The sequence below is a fragment of the Phyllostomus hastatus genome, unplaced genomic scaffold (assembly GCF_019186645.2).
Source record: "Phyllostomus hastatus isolate PE091 unplaced genomic scaffold, TTU_PhHast_1.1 phas_contig_209, whole genome shotgun sequence".
Taxonomy (NCBI): domain Eukaryota; kingdom Metazoa; phylum Chordata; class Mammalia; order Chiroptera; family Phyllostomidae; genus Phyllostomus; species Phyllostomus hastatus.
This window is the reverse complement of record NW_025333735.1, coordinates 18,979,049-18,992,318: the sequence shown is the minus strand read 5'-3', so window position 1 is coordinate 18,992,318 and position 13,270 is coordinate 18,979,049. Positions and strand designations below refer to the sequence as shown.

General features: G+C 41.0%; 1 protein-coding gene across 2 annotated transcripts in view; it reads left to right on the top strand.

Moving 5' to 3' along the window:
- PDE4B (phosphodiesterase 4B) overlaps positions 1–13,270 on the top strand; it is a 422,721-nt gene that overhangs the window by 370,058 nt on the left and 39,393 nt on the right. For both annotated transcript variants that reach the window (XM_045835392.1, XM_045835393.1), the window contains one exon: positions 13,103–13,215. In XM_045835392.1, coding sequence (XP_045691348.1) covers positions 13,103–13,215 — 113 coding nt within the window. The remainder of the gene's footprint in view (positions 1–13,102; positions 13,216–13,270) is intronic.

Here is a 13,270-nt window from a genome sequence, read left to right as displayed (position 1 = left end):
GCCTGAATATAGCTACTTGGGGAAGGAATAAGTAACAAAGTCTACATGTGATTTTGTGGAAATCCACTTAATAATAGAATGTCTCCCATATTAAAATTAGTCGCCCTAGAAATCTAATCAAGATATGAATGCAAAAAAAAAATACAGAGCTCATTAATAGTGACAACATTAAATATACCAGCAAAAAAATGTGATTTGGAGACTACTAAAAATAGAACCAGGAACAAGCATTCCTGACATTGCTTATCCAACACTGTTCAGTAAAGAAAGGTTGCATTCCTTTTGGTAATCACTATCCCATCTATTGATATGTTGGGAAAGTCAGCAGTTCAAATATTTTTTTTAGCTCATATTAATGTTGTGTTGCATAAAAGACCAGCAAAATAGATGGTCTCTGCTCTCAAGAAGGTTACCACCTACTGGGGGAGATAAAATGAAAGAAAATACTTTCAATGAAATGTGGTCAGTAGAAGATAGAGACCTGCGCATAGTGTTGTGGGAGCTTAAAGGAAGGGAGTTTAATCCAATCTCACAATATTAGGAACCTTTGTAGAGGACTCTAGGCTGTATCCTAAAAGATGACTAAGTGTTAGCCAGGTGAGCAAAGTTGGGAAAGCAGATGGAAATATTTAAGCAGAGACAACTACAATCTACCTTAGTAGTGGAGCTGAATACATCAGGCTTGAGGAAAGCAGCCACTTCAATCATCCAGCTACTCTTTTGCTCTGATTTCATGCTTACCCAGCAATATGCTGGTTAGACTTCAGTCTCCCATGTCAAGCAACGTGTATTGACTAGCAAACATGAACAATTTCCAGTAAATTACTGCTCTCCATAAATTGGTCTCTGACTTTTCTTTGTGGTCTTGTGAGTTGACTCAATATAAATGGGAAAAAGTCACACCACACTGACAAAAGTCACATCCTGGACCTGAAAGTTGAGGTGACTGGGAGTTTGGTCACCTCAGTATTTGGTCATCAACCAAATACTGTAATCCTAGAGGCCATATGGTTTAAATCCGAGAGTCTTTCAAATATATTTACCTGTCTGCACCTCTATTGCCACTCCATAATTCTAGCAATCATCATCTCCTGCATAGGTTACTACAATAAAATAAATAATAATGCTACTGGCTACTGGCATGAATACTTAATTGGTACTAAGTGCTTTGATATGAATAATTTCATTTAATTCTCATAACAACCCCTTGGGGAAGATATACAAGGTCTTTCCAGAAGGTATCTAGCTATATAATATGAAAAATAGAGTTATTTATGGAAGAAGATAAAAGATACAAGAAACACTGTACATAGGACAATGATGCCTCAGTCTCCTTGGCACCTCACACAGTTCTCCCAGTCACCGTCAGCTACCCCATCATATTATCCTGAATCTCATTGATGGTCTGAAATCTCTTCCCTTTTAAAGGTGATTTTAATTTTGGGAAAAGCCAGAAGTCACAGGGCACCAAATCTAGGCTATAGGGCACTGAATCACCTGGGTGATTTGATGCTTCACAAAAACACTCTGCATAAGATGTGATGCATGAGCTGGCATGTTGTCTTGATGAAGCTGCCAATCACCAGTTGCCCATAGCTGCAGCATTCTGAATCACCTGAATAGCTTCCACAGAGGATTGTTTAAGCTTAACACAAACTGATGCAGATTCATTGCTCTCCTCGCTCAATAATTTTGAATGCAATGGCCACACAGTACACATGTTCACTCAAGAGCATCTACCACCCCTACTGACTAGTACAGTGAAGTCATCATTGTCCACACATGTGCATTCCAGTCCGCTCTTCTTGGCTGCCAGGCTACACTGATATGCAAGCTGTTCTTGTTATATTAACAATGGCTGGACTTTTTCCAGACAGACCTTATATATAGCCCTATTTTAGAGATGAAGAAATTAAGACTCAGTTAGAGAAATTAAGTAACTTTCCCAGGTTCACACTGTTAATAAAATAAATGGCAGAGTCAGTAATCAAATTGATATATGTCTTCCTCCAGATGCTGAACTTTGCAATACTATTTAGTTAGCTACCTTGCATACATCCATTCATTTGTGCCTTCAAGTTCATTCTCCAAACTGCAAATGGAGTGATCTTTTTAAAATGCAACTTTCACTTGGCCATTCCTTCGATAAGGCTCAAAAAAATTTTCCCATTGCTTCCAGGATGAAGTCCAAGTTTCTCTCCATGGCCTTCCACAGCTGTGTATAAGCTGATCTGAACTTCTTGTATGTCTTTTTCTCTCTGTTCCCACCACATGGACTGCTTGCTCTCAGTTCATTGAGCACATCCTGATGTTCCTCCACATAAAATGTTTTTCTCCTTCTTTACACCTAATTCTTATTCCTTGAAATGTTATAATTTTCCAAGATAGGCCTTCTTTGAACTCTATTACATTCCCACTTCTCAGGCTCTCGAGTCCCCTGTTTCTTGTGAATAGTTGAGTCCCTTAAGCACTCTTTTACATTGGTGGTACATGTTATTAACTGGATGAGTTCAGATGCTCATTAGTAAGTAAACGCCAAAGTCAGAGTCCTTCTGAAGAGCAGGTTTTGTTAAGGGTAAGGACATTGAAAAAGTGGGAAGTAGAGCAAAAGTAAAGCAAAAAGAGGGCTGTGAGGCTGGCATGTCAAGGACATATTTATGCCTGCGTAAGCCTGCCTGGGTGAAAAAGAGAAAAACTTGGACCATTTGTTTATAATAGTCCTTGTTTATAATAGGCCTCATGGATCAATAAAAAAGATCATGAAATTTAAAAAACTTAGGTTCTCTTCTCCCTCCTCCCTTCCTTTGCTCCCTCTCTCTCTTGGTTTCAATCTCTCATCTCTCTTCTCCTTCCCTTCCCTTCCTTTCTCTTCCCTTCCCTTTCCCTTTCCTTCTCCTTTCCGTCCTCTTCCTCCTTTCCCCCCTCCTTCTCCTCCTCTTTCATCTCTTTTCCTTCTCTCTCCCTTTCTCTCCTTTTTCTTGTCCCCCCGTCATTAGATGACTCTCGGTAAATAATAAAATACATCTCCAAGGTTCAGTTTTCTTGTATATGTAATGGAATATGTATGTCATAACAATAGTAATTTCTATTTCATGAGGTTTCTTTTTCAAGGAAAAAATGAGATCTGCAAGTGAAAGTGCTTGGTGAACTGTCAAGTTATATATATGAAAGCTAGTTATGATTGGAATTGTTTGTTGTTTTTTTTAACTTGTAGTCTTACAGGAGTTTGCTAGGAAGATTGGCATCAAAATGACCTACTTTTCACTGTTATTTCCCTTGAGGACAGTGAACCTCTTCTGTGAATCCACCCAGACTGAAATCTCTGTCATATGCAATTGTAAAGTTCCATATTTATAAAGTCATATTAACAAACTTCCGCCTAAAGAAAGGCCACATGGGGCTTACAGACTTCCTTCAGAAGAATTGTGTTACATGGTATGTGTTTTATCCAGTTCCTGTGATTTGTTCTAAGAATATTTTACTAAAGGTTAAAGTAATGTGGTTTTTTAAATGTTGCACTGTAACATGGGTGCATTTTATTCACTGAATATTCATCAAAAAACTATTATCTTTGGACTTAATAACTTAAAAGGAAGAGTTATTGCTAACAATAAGGGGGAAAATCATAACCAAGACCACCAAATAAATGGGCCAATAGCTCCAACCTAACACCTTATAAAGAAGAGGCTGATTTTCATATATATGAAAATGTTTTAACGTTTTAATGAAAAACCTGCCCTGGCTGGCGTAGCTCAGTGGATTGAGCGCAGGCTGTGAACCAGGCATCACAGGTTCAATTCCCAGTCAGGGCACATGCCTAGGTTGCAGGCCATGGCCCCCAGCAATCACACATTGATGTTTCTCTCTCTCTCTTTCTCCCTCCCTTCCCTCTCTAAAAAAAAAAATTAATTAATTAAAAAAAAACTTACTGCACTAGGAGGAAGAACAGAGGAATGAAACAAGCATGCTAACTTCACCACAGGTAGAGTATAGTGAGGACATCTACAAGGCTAGAAACTTGTCGATAAAGCTAGAGTCATAGCTGAGTGTAGAGAATCCAACTAATACACACTTCTCACTTCCAAGGATCAGAAGAGTGGTTTTTTTAGTTTTCTCTGTCAAGGACTCCTTCATTATTATTTCCCCCATGGAGCCCTTGCTTTAAAAGATGTTGTCTATGAAAACAAAAACTGTTTTTAAAGGTCATAATTAGTCTACCAAATTAAAATTTTCAGTTATTTTATGTTATTTCAGTTATTTAATGGTGTTCACAAGTGAAGAGCCAGGAAAGGTCTTGTTGGGATGTTTTCCTTTCAATGTCAAGGGTTTGCTTTATTTCCAGGTTAAAGGTGCAGGTTTTGCTTTGACCCGTGTTCTGTGTCCCTGCTTTTATGGAACACTCCCAGTCATTCTAGGGATAGCTTCACGTTGGGTTACCCCCACACGCATGTGCCACCAGGCCCTTGCATAAGGTGGTTGTGTCATTTGGGTACTGATCAAAGGTACTCAGCCAGTTGAGGGGAGCTGAAATTCAGCTCATGCATCATTTTGTGTGATCTCTTCCCAAACTGTCTGCCAAGAGAGGGCACATTTCTCTAATTTCACAAGGGTACTGTATGAGGTTGGGGTGGGGAGGCAGGAGAGAGGAGGAAATGAGTAAGGCACCCAGCTTCACAGATTGACCATTCTGGAGAATAGCAAAGGAGATTTCCATTTAATCATTCAGGGTGATAGACCATACCACTCCTGATGTGTCCTGTCCATTGCTGCAACCCAGCACCCAGCAGCAGACTTGGCACATAGTAGACACTCAGTGTACTTTTATAGAATGAATGAATGACCAAATAGCTTTCTTGTACAATTCTCCACAGCTGAAGGTCCCTTGATTTGGTGTGTCAGTCAGGATTTGATGAAAGCAGAATGATATACCAGGCCAGATCTATATTTTAGAAGAGAATACCAATAAACTCTAACCAAGAGGCAGTTTCTTATCTGAGGTCATGAGGTGGGAGGGACACTAGGATTGCTTGGCCACGTGCTGTCCTCCCACGCACGAGAGCAAAACTCCACCCAACTCAGCTAACAAATGTGTGGCAATCTACCCCTAGGAAAAGTGACCAGGACCAGAAAGAGAGAGAGCTGGGGGAACAAAACAGTGCCTGACATGTGCCAGCCACTGTGCCAACTTGGCATACGTTGATTCACTGAATTCTCACAGCTAGTTTATGCCATCTTCCTCTTTTACAGGTAAAGAAATGGAGGCACAGTCAGGCTGCTTACCTTGTTTAAGATCACACTGCTAGTAAAGAAAAGTCAGAATTTATAAACAGCGGGGTCAGGCTCCAATATGTTCCAGTGAATTCTGAGTTATTAGCAGCTTCCTGGCCCGTGCAATATCAAAACCAATGCCTTGCATTGGTGGTTCAGTGGTAGAATTCTCGTGGGTCAATGTCTTTTGGGGGTTGTTTTTCAGCTGTGTGAGAATTACTTAAATTCTGTTGATACCCATTGCTATAGTTCAACAAAAGAAGAAAAATGTGTTTTTAGAAATCCTGGGCTTTGTTTTTTTAAACTGGGATTTTCCTAGATGGGACTATCTGTTGAAAGCCTACCTGGAAAATCAGACAAAGTGCACAGATCACAAGTGTAGAAGTCAGTGAATATTCATAAAATGAACACACCCACTTAACCAGTACCCAAACCCAGTAATAGATCATTGCCAACCCCATATGTGGCCCCCTGAAATTCCTTCCCAATCACTAACCACTATCTTGATTTATAATATAGTAGATTCTTTTTTTTAACTATCTATAATAGAATCATATTTTATGCACTCTTTAATATCTGGTTTCTTTTGCTTGACATTTATGTTTATGAGATTTATCTCTGTTTTTGCCCATGCCAGTTGTTCTGATTGATTTAACCACCACACAACCTTGGGAATAGCTATCACCTTCTCTAGTTGGAAAAGAGTCTGATTATGTGTGACAGATAAACAAAAGGTTATTTACATTTCTTTCCTATGCACTATTTTTGGGTAGAAAATAGGGAAAACTTAACAGATACATTTCTGGTATATACAGAGCTATGTTAAAATTACATTCAGAATGACCCCTTGTATCAAGAATCTAAAATAGTCCAACTTGTAGAAGCCCAGAGTAAAAGGATAGTTACCATGGATGGGGGGAGAGGGGATTGGGAAAGTATTGGTTAAAGGGTACATAGTTTCAGTTATGCAAGGCAAAAAAGTCCTAGAGATCTACTGTACAGTATAGTGCATATAGATAATACTGAATCATATAAGTAAAATTTTGTTAAAAGGGCAGATCTCATGTTAAATATTGTTATCACACACACATATACACACACGCACTCAAACAAAAGAGGGAGGAAGGAAACTTTTAGGGCACCTGAGGTCTGTTACCAGCTGGGGCACTGACTTCATAACTGCTGAAATCTGTTTCCATGTTTTCAAACTAGGAGCAGAGACCAATTTGTGGCCAGGCCGAGGTTTCCCATTACCTTTTCCTGTCACCCTTCCCTGGAGCTCTCCTTCTCAACATTTCTGCTAACACATTTCTGCTGGATTTGCATTAAAAAAGAAACTGGAGAAATTAGGAATATAACCTAACTATTAGCTGAAATGCAAATTTATTAAAACAGAAAAAGGGAGATAATTGATATAAAGAATATTACTCGACAGTTTGGATAGTGTGATCTCATTGTGATTGTACACCTACATGTGCACACATGTGCATCCATGCAGGAAAGGATGTGCACAGAGGGGCTGGCCGTGGTGATCTCTGCTCGGTAAAATGTTTATCATTTCAAACATTTGCTTCTCTATAATTTTCCAACTTTCTATAACGCACCTCTGTCCCACTTATAAATGTAATATTTACCAAATGTTCATAATACTTAAAATATTCAGTCTGATTTGGGGTGTATTCTCCTATTCTACCTTCCCTGTGAGAAGAAGGTATTTTTCCCTCTCATTTCACAGAAAAGAAATTTAGTTTTAGCAAACTCTGGTAACTCACCTGAGGTCACCCACTAAAGCCAGATGTAGAACCAGAAACTACCAGGTGTTCTGAGTAAATATTGTGTAGCCTCCAGAAATGACAACATTTAGGAAGGCAATTATGCAATTTTAAGTAGAAAAGACCCAAGGATAAGATGTCACTTTAAATGCAGCATTTCTGGGAATACATGTATTTTCAGCACTGAGCTACATCCTCTATTTCTTAGACAAAGGTATTGTCTTGCCAGAAATCTTGCTCTAATAATTTAACTCTAACCAAGGCACACTTTTTAGCTGGTGCCTTAAGGTAAATTAAAATAATCATACCTCTTCAGTGCCTGTCACACAGATATGTTGCAAAAATTAATGAATAGTGTACTTGGAGATCCTTTGAGAAAAGAGCTATATGAATGCCACCTATTATTTCCAGATTAATATTAATTATAATTAATCATCCATTCTCTCTTCCTGTTTCTCAGGATTGAATGCAATACTTACCAGATCTGCAGCAGGAAGAAAATTTTCCTTAGCCACTTCTGTTGGAGTGAGAGGGAAAGAGAGGAAGTGTAGAAGGGAGGCTGGCTCTCCTTCCTTCTTCTTCCCTCTGGAAGCTTTTGACAAATAGGGCTGACCTCATGACCATACACTCTTCCATTACCTGTTCTCATCCCCTTGAGACTTGCTTCATGGTGTTAAGCATTGTTCCTTTTCAGAGCCATTCATGCAAGACAGGAAACAGGACCAGCTTTATAGGCAGGCAACCTATGCAGTAGCACAGGACCCCCACACAGAAGGGTTTCACAGTTTCTGTCTTGAAACTTGTAATAATTTCATCTTTGCTTTTTAGAAGTCTTTTTTTTTAAACTTCATTTTTTTTGCACAATTTTTTTAATTAAAAATTTCTTTTTATTTATTTATTTTTAGAGAGGGAAAGGAGGGAGAAAGAGGGAGAGAGAGAAACATCAATGTGCGGTTGCTGGGGGTCATGGCCTGCAACCCAGGCATGTACCCTGACTGGGAATCAAACCTGCGACACTTTGTTTCTTGGCCCGCGCTCAATCCACTGAGCTATGCCAGCCAGGCTTTTTAAAAGTCTTTTAAGTGAAGTCTGATGGGACAACAGTTTATACTCCAATGGCTTTGGAGCCTTGGCTCATATGCCGTTCTGTCTTCTGCCACTTGCCTGCATCCCTTGAATGTGTTCTCAGCTACCCTTTCCCTGACCCCTGGCACCCCGGGACTCACCCAGCATCCCTCTTCCTGCTGTCACCTGTAGGGGGGACTCTGCCTGCAGGCCCCCCCACCCCGGCTGCCACAAATGAGAATAAGTCTACCAAGACATGATCTGCTTGGGAAGGAAAGGTGGCCAATCTCTCGAAGGAGAAGGGCTAAGAGCCTTTTCCTCAATGGGCTTTCATTGGGTTTGTTTACATGAGAATTCAAGTAAAGCTCATTAATCATAGCCAGGCAGTAAGGATCAAACAATGGATAACAAAGAACTCTGAGGGCCTATTTTGAGTCAGGGTCAGATAGCTAAAGAGCTGTAAAACTTTGAGGAACGAACTTACTTCTTGTTTGGATCCTTATCATTTAATTGAGAGCATTCTAAACAAAGCATTTTTCACAACATTTTGCATATTCTTTCTTAGGCCTGATCTCTGGGGAGAACCTGCCCTTTCCAGCACAGGGCTGCACCACCCTCTGTCATTGTTTCAGGCTTAGGTGGAACAAGGGAAGTAAGGCAGCCAAGAGATTAGGAGACTCCTCACAGACAGAATGAAGACTCAGGCTTTGTCAAAGCTAAGGGGCAAGGGTCCATCACCCCCTTTTGCTGTAGCCCCCAAGTCCTTCCTTGGGGGCCTTCTACATGGTCATGCCTGTCTTAGGTTGGTCCCACCTTGGGGAATCTTACCCGTCATTGGCTAACTGACCAAGCATTGGGGTTCAGTTATGAATGAAGCAGCAGAAGCAGCGCTCCCGGCAGGGAGATAAGCTTTTGTCTCCTCGGTGGCTTACGGTCCAAGGTCACTCCCTCAGCCTTAGCCTTAGTGGGGGTTACAGCTTCTGAAAACAGGCAGGGCAGTTCCCAACAGTCACCCATGACCACAGCTGACATCCATTCCCAGTGGGGGCCTGGGTCCAGGCTCAAAGAGTTGGACATGTGTACTTTGCAAAGTTTCAAGTAACATTTATCCATGGCCCTGGATTGGTATGGTAAACAGAGGCCAATCTCTTGGTGGGGGTGAGCCTCTGTCCACCCCTGATACAGGTATATACATGTCCCAGTGCAGAGGTTGTAATACCCTTAGGTGTTATTCCTCTGTTGTGCATTGGCACATTGGTACCGTGTGGAGGGGAGATGTGTGTCTTTCCCAGAGCCTGACCCTAGCTGGGTCCTAGTACATCAGCATGGCAGCTGGAAGGTAAACACACCCCAGCATCTGGTGAGCAGAGCTTCCAGAGTCCTATGAGGGTCTGGACTCTCCTCAGTATATCCCCATGCTACATTAAAGAGTAAATAAAACACACCATGCCATTCATTAATTGTGACAAGTGTGCCATAATAATGTATGATGTTAACAATAGGGAAAAGTGGATGTGGGATATGTGGGAATGCTCTATATTTGCAACTTTTCTATAAATCTAGAACTATTTTAAATAAACGACTCAAGAAAAAAAAATAACACCATAACAGATCAAGATATAAACTCTAGAAGAAAGGAAAAGCATTATACTTTACTACTTTTAACAGCACTTCTTCCTGCTTTTGAACAAAGGGCCCTACACTTTCATTTTGTACTGGGCCCCACAAATTCTGTCGCTGATCCTGACCATAAAAACCCTTGACTATGCACTTCTTCTTTCTTCCTTCCCATTTCTCCTCACCCCCAAAAGCCAGGCCTTTGGTTTACTTTGATTGCCATTACTAATTATAATGCTGTATATTATCAATCACCTACTAAGAACTGGCTACCATACTGACACTTTATATATTTTATTTCATTTAATCCCATTATAACCTTATGAGATAAATATTTGTATCCTTATTTTGGGATGTAGGAAATTGAGGTCCAGGATCGCACAGCAATTAATAGAAGAGAAAGTCAAAATATATGAGCCTCACTCCAAAGCCAGTGCTCTTTCCACAGGGCTGCAGTTGTTCCATTCGGCCTGTAGGTGCCTATGTACTTGCAGACTGCCTGGGCAAGCACCCTGATTTCCATTCTTCCCAGTGTTTACTGAGTATCTGCTAGATACCGAACTCTGGATCTAGTGCTGGTACTGCAAAGCTATAACATGAAGGTCAGTCCCAAGCAGCACTGATCCTTTCCTTGGGCTGTACCCATGATCAGCAGGAGTCCAAATGCTCCAATACTTAGCCCACTCTGACATCTGTGCCTCTTAGTTACTGTGATAAGCAGGCTTTAAAATGGAACAGAAGGAGAGTCTTGAGTATTTGTTTAGTGTCTGGGAAGGAACAAATCCTCATTAACATCAAAATGTAATAATTTCACTTAAAAAATATTGTGGCTGGCCAGAATAAGAGAGGGCAGTGGAATAAGGTGCTGTCACATTTCAGTATTACACCAGGTCTAGGAGTACATATGTGCTTGCTCTGTGTAGTAGACCAATGATTTTTCATCTCATGACACACAGAAACTAATTACTAAAATCCTGTGACACACCAGAAAATATATTTTTTACCAAACAGACAAAAAAATAGGTATAATTTTGATTCATTCACACCAGACAGTTATTGTTGTGTTAGCTATTGTCATTTTTTTAAATTTGACCAAGAGAAAAGAGGTCAGTGCACCTGACGAGTCAGGTATTGTGTGTTTTATAAGTTCTTGCGTCACACCATTGTGCCTCTTGCAGCATGCAGGTTGCAAATTGCTGCAATAGACAGTGAATGACCTGTGGTAGCAACACTTAACTGGATCTTTGAAAAGTCCTGTTCATTCCTCAGTGCTTCTGCTGCTATAATTACTGTATTTCTTTTGTCAAGTATGAGTGGGAAAATGTGATCCCCTTTTTCCTCTTAGTGCAGGAAAAATGTGATATATCATCTTATAGTCATTTTGCATATCAGCTGATTCAAAAGGCTCTGAGCAAATTGCTCACTCCCCACCATCCTGCTGAATGGTCAGTCTTAGCCACTGAGAACCACGAGTTGTGATGTGGAAGACCCTAAGGTAGTAAAGCCCAGGTAGCTGGGAAGTGGTTGGACTTTTTCTTTTATAAGAGCCCTGGAATGAACATGGGAGGGTTCTATCACTTTAGAAAAAGCTTTCTTGGAAGAAGTGCTCTGAGGAAGGAAACAGAAGACAGGGTGTTTTGGACACACTAGAGTGAGTGAGGAGATGCTTCTTGTTGATGCAGCATTGTAAAATTGAGGAGGAACAAAGGAGAGACGGTAATGCAAGTCTGGCTTAAAATGAGTTTTACTGAAAACACCTCAATTCTTGTCTGCACATTTTTGAGTGTGAAAAAAAAAATAGAGGAAGTCACCTCTAGTGGTTTTGTGGATTTTTTAAAGTATGACATACAGGATATTGAATGTTAACCACCCCCCCACCATTTCTCCTGAAAGGAAGGCATATTTGGGGAATAAACACAACATCTATTCGTTGAAATGCGCATCTGTGAGCAAGTGAATCTATTCACTTGCCATCACTCTCCTGTTTATTCCCTTTCCTGTGTCAACTGTGAGTGCTGCACACATAAATTTACTCAAGTAAAAAGCTATATGGTCCTCCCCAAATTTCTCTATGAACATGTATTCTAAGTCTGACAGGAATGTGTGTAGTCTTTTCTTCATAATAGAATTCCATGTAAGATTTTTAATTATATTGGTGCCTATCACTCGCATTCTGGAAAGACTGGGAGAGTTCACGGATGTGTTGCCCCACAAATTCAGTCAGGTATACAGGAACGTCTGACTGATTTTTGTAATGGTCTATAGCACCATGAATTCATCTGGCATTTGTAAAATCCATTCAGTGTTTACTAACATGGGCTTCTTAAGTCAGTAACCTTAATTATTAATTTAGATTCCCAAACTTTGGGGTATGGAATGACGTGTTGTGAACACTTAAAAAGGGCTTTTATTATCCAGCTAAAACGTGATCTTAAAAACAGTATTTTTAAGGAGCACTGAGAAATAGTCCCAGAAAGTCTAGATTCCCACAGGGAACAAATCAGAGCCCCTGACTTGAATCAAGATGAAAATCTGCAGCGTTTGCATCTGGCTCCACCTGAAAGTCCGGTTCAGAATTTCCCTGTGATCCTGGCAGTTGCAGAGAAGTTTTCGCTTTGTTTAGTATAACAAGAGCTGCCGGACTCCCAAGCCAATAAACTGCCAATAAACGTGTTCACATAAAACTCCAGACAGTCTCTCTTAGGCTGAAGTCTTATCACGGAGACTTCATTTTGGCCCTACTTAGAGGAGAGATTCAGAAGAAGGGATGACTAGTCTATGCCTCTCCCTGGTGCGGGTCAGTGTTGGCTGCTGAATTAAAAGTTAATCCAACAGGCACACATTCCCCGGAATGAATGACTGCCCATTGCTTTCCAATGACTCTGTCAGTTCCCCACCCCCACCCCCCAATTTTCGACTGACTGTATCATTTAAAAGAACAGTAAAATGAGAAAACGCTTTCCTCATTTCTCCTCTAGACGGTAAACACTCAGAAATGACATCACGCACCCTAAAGTGCCCCAGGATGACTAAGACACAGCCTGAGAAAACTTGCTTCTGCCTTTAGTTTTAGGACGCATGTATGCAGATGAGCTTGTAAGAGACGGTTGGTTCCCCGCCTTCTTCCTCAGAGGAAGTTTCTTGGTAGATCACGGACACCTCATCCAGGCAGGGGGGTGAAAACTTGGCACGGGCACCACAGCGATCAGTGATTTGTTCTCCTGGTGGAGAGTGCTGGAAGGAAGGAGTCGGCGCGCAAATAATGAAAGAGCACGGGGCCACCTTCAGTAGCGCCGGGATCAGCAGCAGCAACAGTGACTCTGCTATGGACAGCCTGCAGCCGCTCCAGCCTAACTACATGTCTGTGTGTTTGTTTGCAGAAGAATCTTATCAAAAATTAGCAATGGAAACGCTGGAGGAATTGGACTGGTGCTTAGACCAGCTAGAGACCATACAGACCTACCGTTCTGTCAGTGAGATGGCTTCTAACAAGGTAAGAGATGACCGTTTTTTATTTATGAAAGGGGGACTGCGCAGGGAGCTCTGGC